Source organism: Meriones unguiculatus, chromosome 2 (genome assembly GCF_030254825.1).
Source record: "Meriones unguiculatus strain TT.TT164.6M chromosome 2, Bangor_MerUng_6.1, whole genome shotgun sequence".
Classification (NCBI taxonomy): domain Eukaryota; kingdom Metazoa; phylum Chordata; class Mammalia; order Rodentia; family Muridae; genus Meriones; species Meriones unguiculatus.
The window spans coordinates 94,547,021-94,564,754 of NC_083350.1; the positions used below are offsets into that span (position 1 = coordinate 94,547,021).

The 17,734-nt window shown below is 47.1% G+C and overlaps 1 protein-coding gene across 2 annotated transcripts in view; it reads right to left on the reverse strand.

Annotated features, from left to right (window-relative positions):
- Nucleotides 1-17,503, reverse strand: part of Txnrd1 (thioredoxin reductase 1) — a 78,309-nt gene extending 60,806 nt beyond the window's left edge. For both annotated transcript variants that reach the window (XM_021640936.2, XM_060377839.1), the window contains exons 1-2: nucleotides 17,190-17,503; nucleotides 9,406-9,495 (exon numbers count right to left, since the gene is read on the reverse strand). In XM_021640936.2, the coding sequence (XP_021496611.1) occupies nucleotides 9,406-9,411 (6 nt within the window). In that variant the 5' untranslated portion in view covers nucleotides 9,412-9,495; nucleotides 17,190-17,503. The remainder of the gene's footprint in view (nucleotides 1-9,405; nucleotides 9,496-17,189) is intronic.
- Between the last annotated feature and the right edge of the window lie 231 nt (nucleotides 17,504-17,734).

Sequence of the window (17,734 nt, forward strand, 5' to 3'; positions counted from 1 at the left end):
ATCTGAAACCTTCCCAGCCCTAGGGCAGCCTCAGAAAAGTGTCTTCCCATGTGCAAACTGTGCGAAGACTTAAAGGTTCTCTCCAGGACAGCGGAGAAGAACTGAGCAAAAAGGGCCCAAAGGTAAGCTGACCTGTCAAGGCCAATACCGCAGCCGTTTTGTGCTCTGATCTGCTCTTCTCAAGCGCGGTTAAAGTAACAGCGCACAGCTTTGGACAAGCTCCCGTTTAATCTGCTCCACAGCTGGATTCCATTTTAGGAATTCTTCTGTGTTTTGCCTCATTTTCAGTACACAATCATCAACACAATTGCCACAGCCCACGAGATGCCACCTTTTTTTTTTTTTTTTTTTTTTTAATTACATCAACTGGTTTTAAAAAAAGGGCCACAGGCCACAGTGCTTGTGGAGGTCAGAGGACAAGCCACAGAAATGAGATCTCTCTTTCCACCATGAGGACAGAACTCAGGGCTCAAGCCTTTAACCCAAGCATGTGAGAGGCAGAGGAAACAGAGCTCTGTGAGTTCAAGGACAGCTTGGTCTACATCATAGTGCGTTCTAAGCCAAGCAAGGCTACACAGTGAGACCTTTTGTCAAACAAAACAAACCAAAACCCAAACAACAACGACAAAATCTCCAGAGGACTATTACCTGCTGAGACATCTCCCAGACCTCTAGTTAATCTTTTAAACTTTTTGAACAATATAACTTCAAAAGATACCAGAACATTCATACACACACACACACACACACACACACACACACTCAAATGTGTCTTTCTTCACACACAGACATATGCCTACTTTTTTTTTTTTTTTTTCTGATACAGGGTTTCTCTGTGTAGCCTTGGCTGTCCTGCACTCACTTTGTAGAACAGGAACAGGCTGGTCTCAAACTCACAGCAATCCTCTTGCATCTGCCTCCCCAAGTGCTGGGATTACAGGCGTGTGCCACTGCACCAGGCACCAACCCTTAAAACTGCATTAAAAACTGCTTCTTGGGAGCTGAGGAAATGGCTCAGTTAAAGCACTGGCCATGCTGATGAAGAGCAGAGTTTGGACCCTAAACAGAGTTGCTGGGGATGCTGAGGACACAGGAGGATCCCAGGGCTTCCTGGCTAGTCTTGTTAAACCGACGAGTTCCAGATTCAGTGAAAGGACTTGTCTCAAAAGGTGAGGTGGAAAGTTAACAGGGGAAGCGTCAGGATCTGATCTCCACACACACACACACATTTACATGCATGCATGCACGCACGCACGCACACACACACACCAGCTTCTAAGAAGCTCCAACTTTGCCTCATAAAAAATATGCAACAGGGGCTGGGCATAGTGGCGCACACCTTTGATCCCAGCACTCAGGGAGGCAGAGGCAGGTGGATCTCTGTGAGTTCCAGGCCAGCATGGTCCACAAAGTGAGTCCAGGACAGTCAGGGCTATATGAAGAAACCCTGTCTTGGAAAAAAAGAATGTGCTGCAGATTATACTGCAAAACCCTAAGAACATTTGTAAGGTAAAATAAAAGAATAGGGAAAATATTTAGGATAAAAATAACTCAAGAAACAATAAACTGGCCACAATGAATATAAAATGAATAACAAATAAGGACAGTTAATTGATCGGAAAGAAAATAGTAAACTAGGACAAAAGAATCTATTCTATCTTATTCGAAGTGAAAATTAAAATTGACAGTAAAATGCAAACTGCAAACTGGCAGTGTTGGCACATGTGTGCTGAAGTGAGTCTCCAGACCCAAGAGGGTGGAGGCGACAGCCACTGCGCATGCCCATTGTCTTCCCGGATGCAGGGACAGAGTAACGCTGCCTCCAGCCGGCTCTCTCCTTCCCAAAGCTAAGTAACAAAGCTGCTGCCCCAGCTTTCCAGCTCTTTTCACCCTGTCCCCGGTCCAGCCCTCAAGCTGTTCTTCTTACATCATTGTGCTGACAATTTGGTTACAACATCACTTGTCATAAAAACAAAACAAAACAAAAAACTCTAGAAATGACACATGCCTGGCTTAAGGCGGATGGCTAATTACAGAAGTCTCTCGAGGCACAGTCGTTTCCAGTGCTGTAAACAGCTCAAGATTCAAAAAACGGTGGGGATGGTTTAACGCACTGTTAGACAGCACAGAATCCCAGGTGACAGACTCACGGCCCTGAGAAGGTCCTACCACAGAACAGTCAAGCCTGGGAGTTCCCAGCACAGTGCGCTTCTGAATAGCTGCCTGCTTCCTCTAACTTAAACACTGCAGGGTGTGAAACACCCTCTTCTGGACACTCTTAATGTCAAACTGTTCTCTCTGATTTAAGTACGCACAGAATTCATTCACATCTTTGTTCGGGAAGAGAGAAAACAAGGCGACCCAACTACACATGTACTAAAGGAAACTGACTCCAGATCGCTCCTACTCAAGGACGAGGCTTCCTTCTGTGTCTTTGTTGTTCTGTGTCTTTAACACCATCCCCCATGTGTCCCCGCGCCTGACCTGATCTAGGCAAATGCAATACAACTGAGCTAAATGCTCAGCCCTGAGGTTCAAATCTTTTTTTTTAAAGATTTATTTATTCATTATTTATGCAGTATTCTGCCTACAGGCCAGAACAGCACACCAGATCTCATTACAGATGGTCGTGAGCCACTGTGTAGTTTCTAGGAATTGAACTCATGATCTTTGGAAGAAAAGCCAGTACTCTTAACCGCTGAGCCATCTCTCCAGCCGGAGGTTCACATCTTAATGCTGCTTCCCCATACTAAAATGAGTGTTTAGCCCTCATGGCTGCCACCCATGAAAGCCTATTAAGAGCCAAACAGTGGACTAGGCCCCCTTGAGTGAGTCTTGGTCAGACTGAGCACATATACACAGGGTGGTGAAACTGCTAACATCTCTCGAGATACCTGGGTCACCCCTCGCTGGCCGTGAGGAGAGGCCCTAGCTCGGCAATGCAGGGCCTCCCCAGTCCATAGCCTATCCAAGACATTGAGGAACTAGAAAACAAAAAGGTGCTATTGGGGGAACGTTTACCTCCTGCTATGAACCATCCCTGAAGTGTGGAACGGAACCACACTAAACATGCACTCTGAACTTGTGCAAATTTTGAGTGCATCAGCATAGCTGAGTTTCCAAGGGTGAAGGGGTCAGTGACACAGGAGAGCAATCCAAATGTTGGAAGGGGTCTCCTTTGAACTAGTCATCTTCTATGTAATCCTGCAAAATATAATAACCTGACCTGGGCACGATGGTGCACACTGTAATCCCAGCACTCGAGGAGGTAGAGACAGTCTGTGAGTTTGAGGTCAGCCTGGTCTACAAAGCAAGTCCAAGCAAGGACAACCAAGGCTACACAGAGAAACCCTGTCTCAAAAAACCAAATGTATATACATACATGTGTATGTGTATAATACCAGCTACAAACTAAAATTTGTGAGGCTTAGTTAGATTGTGGATCAAAAAAATTGAGGGAGGACAACTGAGTGAATTTTGATATAGGTTATATTTGACGATGTGATTAAGGCAACATTAAATTCTTTGGGATTATGTAGAACATTACAGTTCTTTGGAGACCTGCAAGGATATTTAAGGAAGAGAGCTCTGATGTCTGAAATGCATTTCAGACGGCCCAGGAAGAAATGTCTGTGTACCTGTGTGTGAGCGCAGAAAAGAGAGAGAGAGAAAGACAGGGTGGGTACAAACAAGGAAAATAAACAAATGCAGTAAAACTGGGTCTGGGTGAGGACAATATGGTGCTGACGACATTTGCAGCCCTTCTGCTGACTGAATGAACTGCCAGAATTGCTGGCTGGGGCAATAAACCTCAAAAACTTTCCTAGCAAGCTCACAATGACACATTCTTATTCATATCTTTGGGAAAACCCTTCTTCCATCTCCCCAGCCACAGCCCTCCTGTCTGGGTTGAGTCTGGAGAGCTCTGAACTGAAAACCTGCAGGCGTCAACTGAAAACCTGAAAACTCTCTAGGAGTGATCCTGGTTTTCCACGGCAGGCATCCCGGTGAGTTCTCATAAACACCTGTGCCAGTATTGTCACCTGGACACCTAGGAGGCAGGTCTCCGTGAAGGGCTGTCTGGATTAAGGCTGGCCTGAGTCTGTCTGTGATGGGCTGTCTGGTTAGGTTAATTGATGTGGGTGGGCCATTACCTAAGCAGGGAATCACAGACCTTGCAGAACAGAGAGGGCAAGCCGAGCATCAGCAAAGCGCTTTCTCTGCTTCTTGGCTACAGAAGCAGTGTGACTGTTTCGAGCTCATGCTGATGTGGCCTCCCAACAAGGACAAGCTGCAAACCAGAACTGTGAGCCGAAAGAACCTTTCTCCCCTGAGTTGCTTTTGTCAGGGACTTTTATCACAGTAGCAGGAAAAGAAACTGAGACAGTACTAAGGATGAAAGTTTGAAAACCATTACCAAAAAAGCTGGACGGTGTCACACACCTTTAATCCCAGCAATGGGAGGCAGAGGCAGTGGGTCTCTATGAGTTCCAAACCAGCTTGATCTACAAAGGAAGTTCCAGGTCACGCAGGGCTACATAGCAAGGCCTTGGCTCTAGAAACAACAACAAAAAAAACCCTAAATAACCTGAAAAGCTCTTCTCTTGGATGTAAAATGAACACCAACTCACTTTTCTTCCAAAGTTCCAAAGACTAACTACAATGCAGTGCTCTAAAATACTCCCCCCACTCCCGTGATGGATTTTTCTACTGTTAAGATTTCTCACAGGATCACGTAAGACAAACGCAAGAGCAAAAGAGCAACATCACTTCACTCCTAAGGAAGAGATTCTTCAGCACCTCCTCTCTCTTGACCCCGGTCCATCTCTGAAGGATTCAAAGCAGGGGTACTTGGGAGGAGCACCAAAGGACCAGGGGGTCTGTTTTGTGATCTCGGGAACTAACAACAGAACAGAAATCCAGTTAGACATCATTAGAGTCACTTATTAAGACTTCTCGGAGGACGAGGTAAAGGCCAAAGGCTTGGGCCTCTCCAAGGGGAGAAAGAATTCCTAGATTCCCAGCTGGGAGATGAGGGAGGCAAAGGGGAGCCCAGCAAACTCACAGCGGCAAGGCTGCACTTGCTGGAACTTGTGTGATTACTCCAAGTGTGATAAAATTTTTAACAGCACCCTGCTCTGTTGTCACGGCTTTCCAGCTTGTAGGTTTGTCACGCATGTATTTTGACTCTGTTGCCTACGGTGGAAAGCATCCAGACAGCAAGAAGTCAGGAGAAATGAAGGATTTCTGGAGTCCCATTGCCCCTGAAGGGTAATGTCTCAGTTCAAGAGCAAACAATTCTGCCCGCACATGGCTGTTCTCAGAAGACTCCTCTTACCAAAGTGATAATGGTAATAGAATTTTATTCAGCCCACAGACACACTACATATTATTACTTTTGAGTCTAATGAGGCCCCATGAACTGAGAGGTCGTTCCATAAAAGACCTAAGAGTGGGGAAGCTTACACGGATAAGCATGGCCCAGTGTACAAAGTGAAGAGGGGGTAATTATACACGCACCTTAAAGCCTGCAAGGGATGAGACATACTAGGAAAAGAAAACAGAAATAGGCATGGCAACACAAGGAGGAGGGCCAAGGACTCTGTAATAGGCACGAGGTTGAATTCTGAACGCTGAAAATAATGAGTACATATTAATGTTTGCATTATTTGTCTATTAAGTTGGCAAAATGCCTTAGGACGAGTTTCTAGACTTACAACAGTTTTCATCCTTACAAAGAACTCATCAGATTAAGTGCTGACTCTGTCAGAAGCAAGCTCCATGAGGACTGCAGTGGCCTGGTTATAGCTCTTGAGAGATCTCACTGCAGGTTAAAACTAGGTTGTACTGGGATAGGCCTGGCGGGAACTTCCCACTTGATAAGCCTGTTCTCACAAGATTGCAGCCCAAAACCAGAACTCCATGGCTGCAGATCAAGAACATATCCAGAAAGGATAAGCACTCTTCCAAAGAACTGGTTTGTGAAACTGTTAGCAGTCTCTCTCTCTCTCTCTCTCTCTCTCTCTCTCTCTCTCTCTCTCTCCCCCCTCCTTCCTTCTCTGTCTGTCTGTCTCCCTCCCTGTCAATGTCTCTGTCTTTCTGTCTGCCTGTCTCTCCCTCCATCCCTCCCTCCTTCTCTCTTTATCCTTCTCTCTCGGGAGGTTGGAGGGTTAGAATTTGAAGGACCAAAAAGAAGGAAAAGAAAAACAAACTTCCATTTATCTGACTAAATTTTTTTTGGGGGGATGCGTGTTGAAACAGGGCTTCTCTATGTACCCTGGCTGTCCTGGCACTCTCTCTGTAGAGCAGGCTGGCGTCGACCTCACAGAGATCTGCCAGCATCTGCCTCCCGGGCTCTGGGATTGAAGGTGTGCACCACCACTGTCCTGCTAACCTGGCTATAAAATTAATGCCAAGAAGATGTAATCATTGTAAAGGTAACACTAAAGAACTCTGTAAATGTCAGAAACATGAAAAATTTAAATAAAATAAATAATTAAAAATTTAAAGTATATCACCTTTTAAAAGCATTTCAGAGAGCTGGACAGTGGTGGCAGGTGGATCTCTGTGAGTTCAAGGCCAGCCTGGTCTACAGAGTAAGTTCCAGGACAGCAAAGGCTACACAGAGAAGCCCTGTTTCAACCCCCTGCCCCTCCAAAAAAATTATTCAAGAGGCTGGAGAGATGGCTTAGCAGTTAAGAGGACTTACTGTTCTTGCAGAGAACCCAGGTTTGGTACCCAGCACCCACATGGTGGCTCACACCCATCCATAAAACTCCAGCTCCAGGGGATGTGAGCCTTTCTTCTGGCACGGCACACACACAGTGCACAGACAAGCCGGCAAGACACTCGTACACAGAAAATGCGAATCAAATGCAGAGAGATGGCTGAGCATGCAGGGGCTCACAGCACCAAAGGGAAGACTAGAGAAAATAAAGAGTTTATTCATAAATAAAGAACTTAAATTTTATTTCTTATTGTTTGTTTATTTTTGAGACAGGGCATCTCTGTGTAGCCCTGGCTGTGCTGGAGTTTGTAGTCCAGGGATTGTAGGCCTCTGCCACTGCCACAGTGCCTAACTAAGGGACTTAAATTTAAGGGACACTCCCTTCAGAAAATGACCCCAGATAGAGAATTTTAATTTTTACAAATCATTCCACCCAGATCCTTTTCAAATACATCTGACAATATTTGTGCTTCCATGTGTTTACCGCTGTAAAATATGTCCTTCCTTGTTATTCTGAGTTACCGACTTGCCCACATAAAATGAAGTGGGTGAGGTGAAACCTTAGTTGTTATTCAGACAGGCATCCTGGCAGCCAAGATGGGGGAGGGGCATGTCTTAAATAATTTAAGTGAAATTACTTTGAATATTATGTAACTTATAAAATACTTGGTATTTTTATTTGGAATTATCATATTCATTATACCTAAATTTAGGGGCATGGTTATTTGATTCTCTTTTTGTCGGATCTAGAGAACCTGAAAGGCTTCCCCATCTTCTTCACCTGGCTGGTGCAGAGACCATGCCCCAGGGGTGAGGAGACCACGACCTGGAGGTGCTCAGGAGCTCGGCTAAGGCCAAGAAGCTGCTTGACGGCTGTGTCAGGGCTGGAACTCCATCCTAGTAACCCTAATTTTCTTTCCACACCATCACATGGCTTGTACGTCATAATAGGGAGTGGTCATATACAAGTTTTCTGGAGAGGCGGATGATATCAGAGCAGCCTTAAGGGCGACCTGTTTTCTACGAGGCTCCTCTCGTTCAAGGTTATGTCCCAGGGCTACAGCTGAGGTGGTGGACATGAAGAGACTGAATTCCCTCTGCTTTCCAACCAAAGCTCAGCAATGCCAAGCAGCACTCAGGGCGCTCAGACCCTAAACCAGCGGTTCTCAGCCCGTGGGTTGCTACCCCTTTGAGGGTCATAGATCAGACATCCCGTATATCAGATATTTACATTATGATTCATAACACTAACAAAATTACAGCTAGGAAGTAGCAACAAAATAATTTTATGGTTGGGGTCACTAAAGAGTCGCAGCATTAGAAGTGCCTTCAACACTTCTAAGCCTAGTTCTTGGTCATCCTGTCACCAAACATCAGGTTAAAATGTCCTGATGTGTCCTCTTACTCTTTTCCAGGTTCTGGCCCATCTCCTCGTCTTTGGAGGGGCTGGAGGAGTCCAGGCTCTCGTCAGCTCGCACGCTTGCCGCCTGTATGCGTGTGATTAAGAACCGAGAGCCGCTGGACTTCTGAGCCTCATCTTCCTCCTCTGCTTGTTGCAGTGATTAAGTGACCTGACACACGGGCTGGGAGACGGCTCTGTGGTTAAGAGCTTGTTGCTCCTGCAGAGGGTCCAGGCTTGATTTCTCAGGACCCACATGGTGGTCCTCACCCATCCATAACTCCAGTTCCGGTGAGCCAATGCCACCTTCTGACCTCCATGGTACCCAAGAACACTCACACTACACAGACATAAAAGGCAGGCAAAACACTCACACAAAACATCAATATAAACAGAAAATAAATAAGGATTTAGAGGAGTTTGTATATGTAAAATGCTTAGTGTGGAGACTGTGTCATGGCACATTCTTGACAAATCTATTGCTTTTCACTGAGTCCCTAAAGCTACACATCACTCTAGGAAATGACTGTGCGAAGGCACACTCACTCATCGATACCCAGCACCTTCAATACTAACAGGTGGAAGATTCCTAAGTGCTGAAGGGAGCTAAGGCAACAAGACTAACAGGACTAGACTAGTACTGGGAAGTGTGATGTCACATATGTCAGAAACACTCCAACGTCTCCAGCCTTGGCTGGGATGGCGCTTAGGAGGCAGAGGTGGGCAGCTTTCTCTGAGTTCAAGGTTAGCATGGTCTCTACATTGTGAGTTCCAAGCACTGTCAGAGCATCAAAATAAATAAATAAATATGAAAAATAAAAAGCAGCCAGTGGTGCGCTCACCTAGTGCTCAGGAGGGTCTCTGAGTTCAAAGCCAGCCTGGTCTACAGAGCAAGTTCCAAGATAGCCAGGACTACATAGAGAAACCAACACAAACAAGACCAACAACAAAAACAAAACAAAAAAAATTTTAAAAAGAAAATTCCCATATTGGCCTGGGAAAATGGCTCAGTAGATGGAGCACCCATTATGCAAGTATGAGGACCTGAGTTCAAATCTCAAGAGCCCATGTAAAGCCCAGTATACCCACAGGAAATAGGAGGCGGAGGCAGGAGAATCCCTAAATGCTCTCAGGCCACCCAGCATCTCATATACAAGTGCAAAATAAGAAATTCTGTCTCAAAGAACGTAGAAGGACCTGCAACCAATGTTGTCCTCTGACTTCAGGTAAGCTTACTCTTGCCCACGCGTGCACACACACAAACTCCCCACTCTCTTACCTTCATTATAATGTCAATTTGATCTGTGTGAGCTGTCCCGTCCACAGGAACTCAGGAGATCCGAAGCAAGAAGGGTAGATAAAGAAGTTTCTAGAAAACAAAAACAGAGGTTCCTGGGTTGATCACAGGGGAAAGAAGAGCAGACAGAAGGAACAGCCCTGACTGTTCAAACATTCCCTCATCTGCTGTGCACCATGCAAGACCCAAAGAGGAAATTCCCCTTGCCCCAAGAGCTCAGCCAGTGGTATGTGCTACACTGTGTCCAAAAGTGCCACCCAGAAAGGGCAAGACTCCTGCTCTCTGGGGAATTACAAAACTGCCATTGAACTAGCCTTTATATGGAGGTCAGTTTGCCTGGCAAAGAGGAGAAAAAGAATAGCTTAAACAGAGGAACTGAACATTCAAAAACTTAAGTGAGCCAGAAGGTGGTGGCACATGTCTTTAATCCCAGCAGAGGCTGGCAGATCTGAGGGAGGCCAGCCTGGTCTACAGAGTGAGTTCCTCGACAGCCTGGGCTACACAGAGAAACCCTGTTTCAGAGAAACAAACAAACAAAAAACTCAAAACCATGAGTGACAGAGGCCGGAAATGTCAGAATTTGGGAAAGTGCAAGAAGGAACTGTTTAAATTCACAGGCATGTCCAATTTTTTGACATCCATCTACAAAGTCCAACCTTAACAATCATGCAACTGAGTTACAAAAAATTAACTAAATCACACACAAAAATCTCAGGTATTTTTTAATGTATATGGATGCTCTGCTTTCATGTATGTCTACATGCTACCTGTGCATGCTGCCTGCCTGTGGAGGCCAGAAGAGGCTACTGGGTCACATAACTGGACTTGCAGACTGCTGTGAGCTGACAAATGGGTGTTGGGGGCTGTGGAAGCGCAGTGCTCTTAACTGCTGAGCCATCTCTTTCAACCCCACACTCCAAGTCTTACAACATCGCCAGTAACAAAGTTCACTGGCAGTCACGTTTGTATTTAATCTACTGAGAAAGACTATTAGCTAGTGCTGCAAAAAAAAAAAAAAAAGAAAAGAAAAGAAAAGAAAGAAAGAAAACGAAAATGATCTCAAGCAATTCCCTCTCAACTGACCTCTACCTCCTCCCTCCCTCCTCTCCCCACACCGAGAGCCAGAGAAACCAGGTGCCGTTCCTACGTTCCTACCGATGCTTCACAGACACTGTGGCGCCAGGTGCAGTGTCGCATTCCAGCACCTGGAGCAGAGGAAAAGCAGGAGGTCTATGCAAGACTGGGGCCTGCTGGGTCAGATAGAGTTGCAAGCCTGCTAGGGCTAAGGCATGAGACCATAATTTTAAAAAAATTAAAGAGGAAAATCCCAGCAACAAGCCCAGGGACCAGCTTGTTCCTGTCTTGAGGACTGTCTGCGAACGAAGCTTGCCCTAGCAGGTGATCCAATATAAAGTTTCTGATAAATGATACTTGGGGGTTGGAAGTTCACTGCTAATTTCTTTTCTTCTCCCATTCTGTCTTGATCTCTCCATACAAAGGAGAATAAAATCTGGTCCTGGCCCCAGAAAGCTGATTCCTTCTGCACTCTTAAAGCAAAGCCATGCTTAGGAGCACTGTGGCTACTTCTGATGCTATCCTCAGTAACTGATCCTGACACTAGAGAAGACAGCATCTTCAACAAATGCTGCTGGTCAGCCGGGCATGGTGGTGCACGCCAGTAATCCCAGCACTCAGGGAAGCAGAGGCAGGCAGAGCTCTGTGAGTTCAAGGGCAGCCTGATCTACAAAGAGTCCAGGACAGCCAAGGCTACACAGAGAAACCCTGTCTCAAAAAACTGAAGCCAACCAACCAACAAACAAACAAACAAACAAACAAAAAATGCTGGTGGTCAAACTGCAGAGCTGCATGGAAAAGAGTACAATAGACCCATACCCATCATCCTGCATAAAACTCAACTCCAGATGGAGGACCTTAACCTAAGACCAGTTACCCTGACTCTGATAGAAGAAAAGGTGAGGAATAGCCTTGAACTCACTGGCACAGAAAAGAACTTTCTGAATGGATACCAAATAGCACAGTCACTAAAACCAACAATTAAAAAGTTGGGCCTCGTGAAGCTGAAAAGCTTCTGTATGGGAAAGGGCACCACGATCCAGACAAAGCAGCAGCCTACAGAACAGGAAACATTCTTTACCAATTATACATCTGACAGAACATTAGTATCTAGAATACATAAAGAACAACAACCACAAAAACAACAATACTGAACATCAAGGAGATAAATAAACCAATTTAAAAACGAGGCAGAGTTCTCAAAAGATGAAACACAAATGGCTGAGAAACACTTAAAGAAATGTTCCACATCCTTAGTCATCACGGAAATACGAATAAAAAAATACTCTGAGATTTTTATCTCACACCTGTCAGAATGACCAAGATCATTAAACAGATGACAGCTCATGCTGGTGAGAATCTGGGGTAGAGGAACACTCCTCCATTGCTGGTGAGTGCAAACTGGTATAGCCACTATGGAAATCAGTGTGGCGGATCCCCAGGAAGCCACGCATCAACCTACCTCAAGATGCAGCTACCCCACTCTTGGGCACATATCCAAACAACTCTCCATCCTGCTACAGAGACACTTGCTCACAGTGTTCACCAATGTTCTGTTCTTAATAGCCAGAAACCGGGAACAGCCTAGATGCCCATCAACTGAGAACGGATGATGAGATTGTACTGCATTTACACAATGGAATATTAGTCAGCTGCTAAGAAAAATGAAATCTACAGGAAAATTAATGGAGAAAATACCCTCCTGAGTGAGGTAGGCTGCCCATCCTTCTCCCAGGTCAGCGTACTGCTTCCTGCTGAGCCCGGCTCTTCCTGACACAGGGGCATCTGAGGTGAATGTCTGTGCACACGCCTTACGCAGCACTCACCCACGGCAGACGCCTCTTGCACCTTGCTCAGTGTTGGCGCATACTCAGGGTGGCGCTCCAAACACAGGTGAGAAGTGGAAGCTGAAAATCATCTCACCGTCGGTTAAGCAGACAGGCATAAAATATGCGCTTTAAACATCAAACATTCAGGCAGGTGAGGGGGAGCAGGAGGGATGAGTTAGAAGTAAAACAATGACACAAGGATGAAAACGCCATAATGAAACCTACCGCTTTGTATGCTGAGTAAAAAAAAGAACAAGAAAGGATGTGGTGGTGTATGCCACTGGTCCCAGCACTTGGCAGGCAGATCTCTCCGAATCTGAGACCAGCCTGATCTACTCAGAAAAGTTTCTGGTGCAATGACTCAGCAGATATGAATAGCAGAGGCTCCTCAGAAGTCCTGAGTTCCATTCCCAGCAACCACACGGCGGCTCACAACTGATGCCCTCTTCTGGCATGTGGAGCACATAAAGATACAGCACTGATACGTAAATAAATAAATCTAAAAAAGGAAGGAAGGAAGAAAGAGAAAGAAAGGGAGGGAAGGAGGGAGGGAGGGAGGGAGGAAGGAAGGAGAGAGAGAGGAAGGTAGGTAGGTCCCTGGTTGACTTGGGTGGTGGCGCACGCCTTTAATCCCAGCGCAGAGACAGGTGTGAGTTCCGGGCCAGCCTGGCCTACAGAGAGAGTTTCAGAGTTACACAGTGAGGCCCCAGGTTCTCTCCTCAGCACCCAGATGGCAGCTCAGAACCATCCACGTGTGATTCCAGTTCCACAGTATCTAATGCGGTCTTCTGGCTTTCATGGGCATTGGGCACCTGCATCGCCCACGTGCAGGCAAGAGAGCCACACACATAAGATAACAAAGTAACTTTCCAAAGAGATAAGAAAAATTATTTTTAGAGTAAACGCCCACTATCACTTCACATTAATGGTTAAAGATTAATTTCACCAGAAGCTCGGGGCTAGAAACCAAGCTAGAAGGAATTCTCACTCAATTGTTCCCTGAAAGAAAGGTACACAGAGCTCCAACTCCTCCTTTCAAGAATTTAATCTACTATAAATCTAAACTGAACCTTCAATATTAAGTAACTTAAAAGCTCTAAGTAGTCTGTGCACATACAAAGAATCAAGTGAAAGGGTCAAACAATGGGCAAAGACTTATTTAAGCTACAACATTAAAATAGGTGAAAAAGCACCTCTTTTCCCAACTGCCCAGCAGATCATGCAATATTAACCTCTGACTGGGGTTCCCAGTGAGTAGGTCAGGATGTGTAGTTCCATGCCAGCAGCCCATTTCCTCTCTCCACCTCTGCTTCAATGAGGCTCCCTCATCACCATCCCTATCCAAAGCACCCATACCCTGCCTTCCTGGCCCAGCACCTAAGACCCAGCTAACAGGCTCAGGAAAGGGAGTCTGTAACTTACACATCCCCACTCACATGTAATTGATTTCTGCGAGTGCTCCTGAGGTCATCTTTGAGAAACGCTGCCCCTGCCTTGCTGGAGAAGCTGGCCAGTGTTAACTGAGCCAGGTTTTGGACAGGTCCTCACTTGTAAGTACCCTTCTCCAAATGGAGCGCATGGATGCCCTGGGGCCCCCCAGTAAGGCAGTGGGCCAAGAAACCGTGGGAGTTAAAGTCAGTAAGCACTGAGATGCATTCCTGACCCCTGAAACTCCAGCAGGAAACATTTTTACAAGCTAATTAAGAAGGAATGGGACATGTTATAGCAAAAACGCCTGCAAAATACTAAGCAAAAAAATAAATTAATTAATTAAAAAAATCAACCCCCTCCATCCTTCTCCCCAAGCTGCTGGGGGGGCCCTCTCCCTTCCTGACACACCATGACATTGCATTTTCTCCAGACCGTATGTTCAAGGGCTGAGGTCACGCCTTGTTTATCTGACAGTGCCTGATAAATAATAGATGCCTCGGTGCAGAATCATCCAGTCACTGAGACACTGTGTCACCGGCAACCTGACCCACACGGCAAAACGCTCCACGGAAGATTCCGGGTGCTCACCTGGGTACCAGCTTCTTGGGGCTTCACACAGCTGAGAGCACATCCTGTGCGTCAGCATTTCATAACGTCCCTAAGCAGCTCGTCAGCGCATTCCAGGGAAATGGCATTTAGAACTGCTTATAAGTATACAAGAGGCACGTCTGATGCTCATATATATGTGAGGACCTGAGTTCAGGTCCCCAGAAAGAGGAAGAGGAGAAGCCAGAGAAGTGGCTGAGAGACGATGAGCACTCGGTGTTCTTACAGAAGATGTGGGTTCGGTTCCCAGTACCCATGTTAGGTACTCACAATCACCTGTAACTCCAGTTCCAGGGGATGGGATGCCTGCTCCTGCCTTCTTCCGGCTTCTGGAGGCACGTGGTGCACATACAGACAAGCAGGCACACACACATACGCGCGTGCACATACACACACACACACACACGTAACTGTGATTCTGGCAAGAGGGAGATAGAAATGGTCTGGGATAGTAGAAAGAGCCTATCTTAAAAGATGGAAGGTGCCTGAGGACCATCACCTGGGGTTGTCTTCTGATCTCGTGTGCTACACACACACACACACTCCTACTATATATACTGTTAGAAATCAGAGAAGGTGGAGGCTAGGGACTCACCTCTATGACAGAGTGCCTAGCAGGGAAGAGGAGGAGGAGAAACAACTACAAAAGGAGAGGTGGGTGCCCTGGCATGGAGGCTGTAAGGGGGGGGGGGAAGCACTGTTCCCTGAACACGGCGGCCGACTGTACTATAGCTACATAAATGAGCACACCTTCCTGTACGTGCAATACCTCAGTCAACAGCTACTTTATAAACTGAACACACCAGTCCTGTAGCTCAGGGCTCCCCTCAGCCTGGGCCAGAGCCTCTCTCTGCAGTGGTCCACAGTCAGGGCTCATAAAAGGTCAAAGTGCTGAGGTCTCAGCCCAGTCAGTCATTCATCAGCACACACTCACGCACGCACACACCACGGCTCAGGGAGCATCACTGAAGAGAGGTAAGAAAGAATGTTAAGAGCTGAAATATCCTCTGGACATGACCTGACAAGGAGCTGTGAAATACTGCCCCTTGGACATGACCTGGCCGCTGCCCTTAAGAACTCACTGAAGCAGTTACCTGCACAAGGTCAGGTCAACACGATCAGTCAACATTCCAGCAGAGAGCACTAATTGGACTCTGGGGGTTATACTCGGGGGCTTGGGAGAAGGGGGAGGAGTCGGCAGTGAATATGCTCTGAGATACATTATTTGCAGGTATAGTTATCAAAGAATTAACTGAAGATATTCAATTAAAATGTGAATTTGAGAGTGTACTTCACTGGGTGAGCACTTACGAAAGGCCCTGAGTAAAATCCCCAACGTTGCCAGAAAAAAAAAAAATCTGACTATATTGAAAGGATAAGCAAAATGTAATTTAGACTAAGAACGGACTATTATTTAGACTAAAAAGGGAAGGAAATCTTGTCACACAATATAGATTAAATGGAAAGACATTCTGTTGTTAAGTGAAATAAGCCAGTCACAAAAAGACTTTATCTTTTTCCTGGACAAGGAAGTGGTCAGGTTCATAGAAACAGGGAAGAATGCACTGAGTAGAAACTGACCAGAGGGACCAGGAAATAGGAAGCTTCCTCTCATCGGATTGCAGAGTTCCAGGTATGTTTGCCACAGTGCAAATTCACTTAACACTATTGAACTAACTACCTCCACATGGTTAAGAGAGTTTCTTTGTTTGTTTCTGTTTTGTTTTGTTTTTGAGACAAGAGTTTCTCTGTGAAGCCTTGGGTGCCTTGAACTCACTCTGTAGACCAGGCTGGCCTTGAACTCACAGCGATCCACCTGCCTCTGGCTCCCTGAGTGCTGGGATTAAAAGCATGTGCTACCATGCTTGGCCTCTTAGTTAGGATTTCTATGGCTGTGATAAAACACCATGACCAAAAGCAACTTGGGGAAGAAAAGGGTTTATTTCATCTTAACAACTCTCAGGTCACACTCCATCACTGAGAAAAATCAAGGCAAAAACTCAAGACAGAAAACCCTGGAAGCAGGGACTGCAGGGTGGCCGTGGAGAATTTCTGATTACTGGTTTTTTCACCACTGCATGCTCAGCCTGTTTTCTTATACACCCGGGACCACCTGCCCAGGCCATGGTGGCACCAACAAAATGCTATGGGCCCTCTCGCATCAATCATTGACTAAGAAAATGCCCCACAGGCCAATCTTAAGAAGGTATTTTCTCCACTGGGGTTCCCTCGTCCCAAATGACTACAGCTTGTATCAAGTTGCCATAAAAACCAGCAAATACAGTCAGTAACTGTGGTTTTGTTTCCAACTGTATATAACAATATTTAGGGCGCTGGAGAGATGGTTCAGCGGTTAAGAGCACTGGCTGTTCTTCCAGAGGTCCCGAGTTCACTTCCCAGCCACCACATGGTGCTCACAGCCTTCTATAGTGAGACCTGGTGCCCCCTTCTGGTGAGCAGGTGTACATGCAGCAGAACACTGTACACATAAAAAATAAATAAATCTTAAAAAACAACATTCACAGACAACTAGTCAAGTGACAGCTCATGGAAGTCAGGGGACAGGCATCGTGAGGTACCTCACAGAATGCGATGTGGAACTCCAACTCCCTCAGGGTAGGGGGGAAGAAACGGAAGTGGTGGCCACATTAGCTACCTGCCCTTCACGGGGGAACTCGCCCGAAGACCTCCCCCTCCCCATCCCAGACGCTCAAGTCTTCTCCGTCCAACATGCTCTTCCTCCTCAGTCACCCTGCCAACCTTCCCTCGCCGGCTCTGCACTCTCAGGGGCCGGGCACGGGGCTCAACTCCCCTTAGGGAACTTACAAAGACGGGGGAGGCGGGCGACCAATGGTCACAGCCAGAACCCCACAGCCCAGTGGCCTCGGTCGGACCCGGGCGCTGCCCCGCCGGCTGGGTCAAGCTCTGCGCACGTTTCCTAACTCCGCGCCTCGGTGCCTTCGCCTGTGCCCGGGTGACCGGACACCATGGCGGAAGGTGCTCGCACCGGCCGGGCGGCGGAGGCCGCGGCGGCCAGCCGGCCGAGCCACCAACGCCCTCGGGAACCCGTCGGCGGCCTGCGCCCCTCTCCGCGCCGCCCGGCCGCCGACCACCGACGCTCCGGGCCGCTCCCAGGCGTCTCCGGAGGGCGCGCTCCCCGGGGCGGCGTGCAGGGCGGCGGCTCGGCCGTACCTGACGCACCCTCGCCGCTCCGGCCCTCCGCCCACCGTCCCGCCTCCCCGCTCGCGCGCTGCCCCGCACGCGAGGGGGGGAGGGGGAAGGGGAAGGAGGGGGAGGGGAGGCAAAAGAAGAAGAAGGGGAAAGGAGAGGAGAAAGACAGGGGAAAGGAGGGGGGAGGGAGAGGGGGGAGT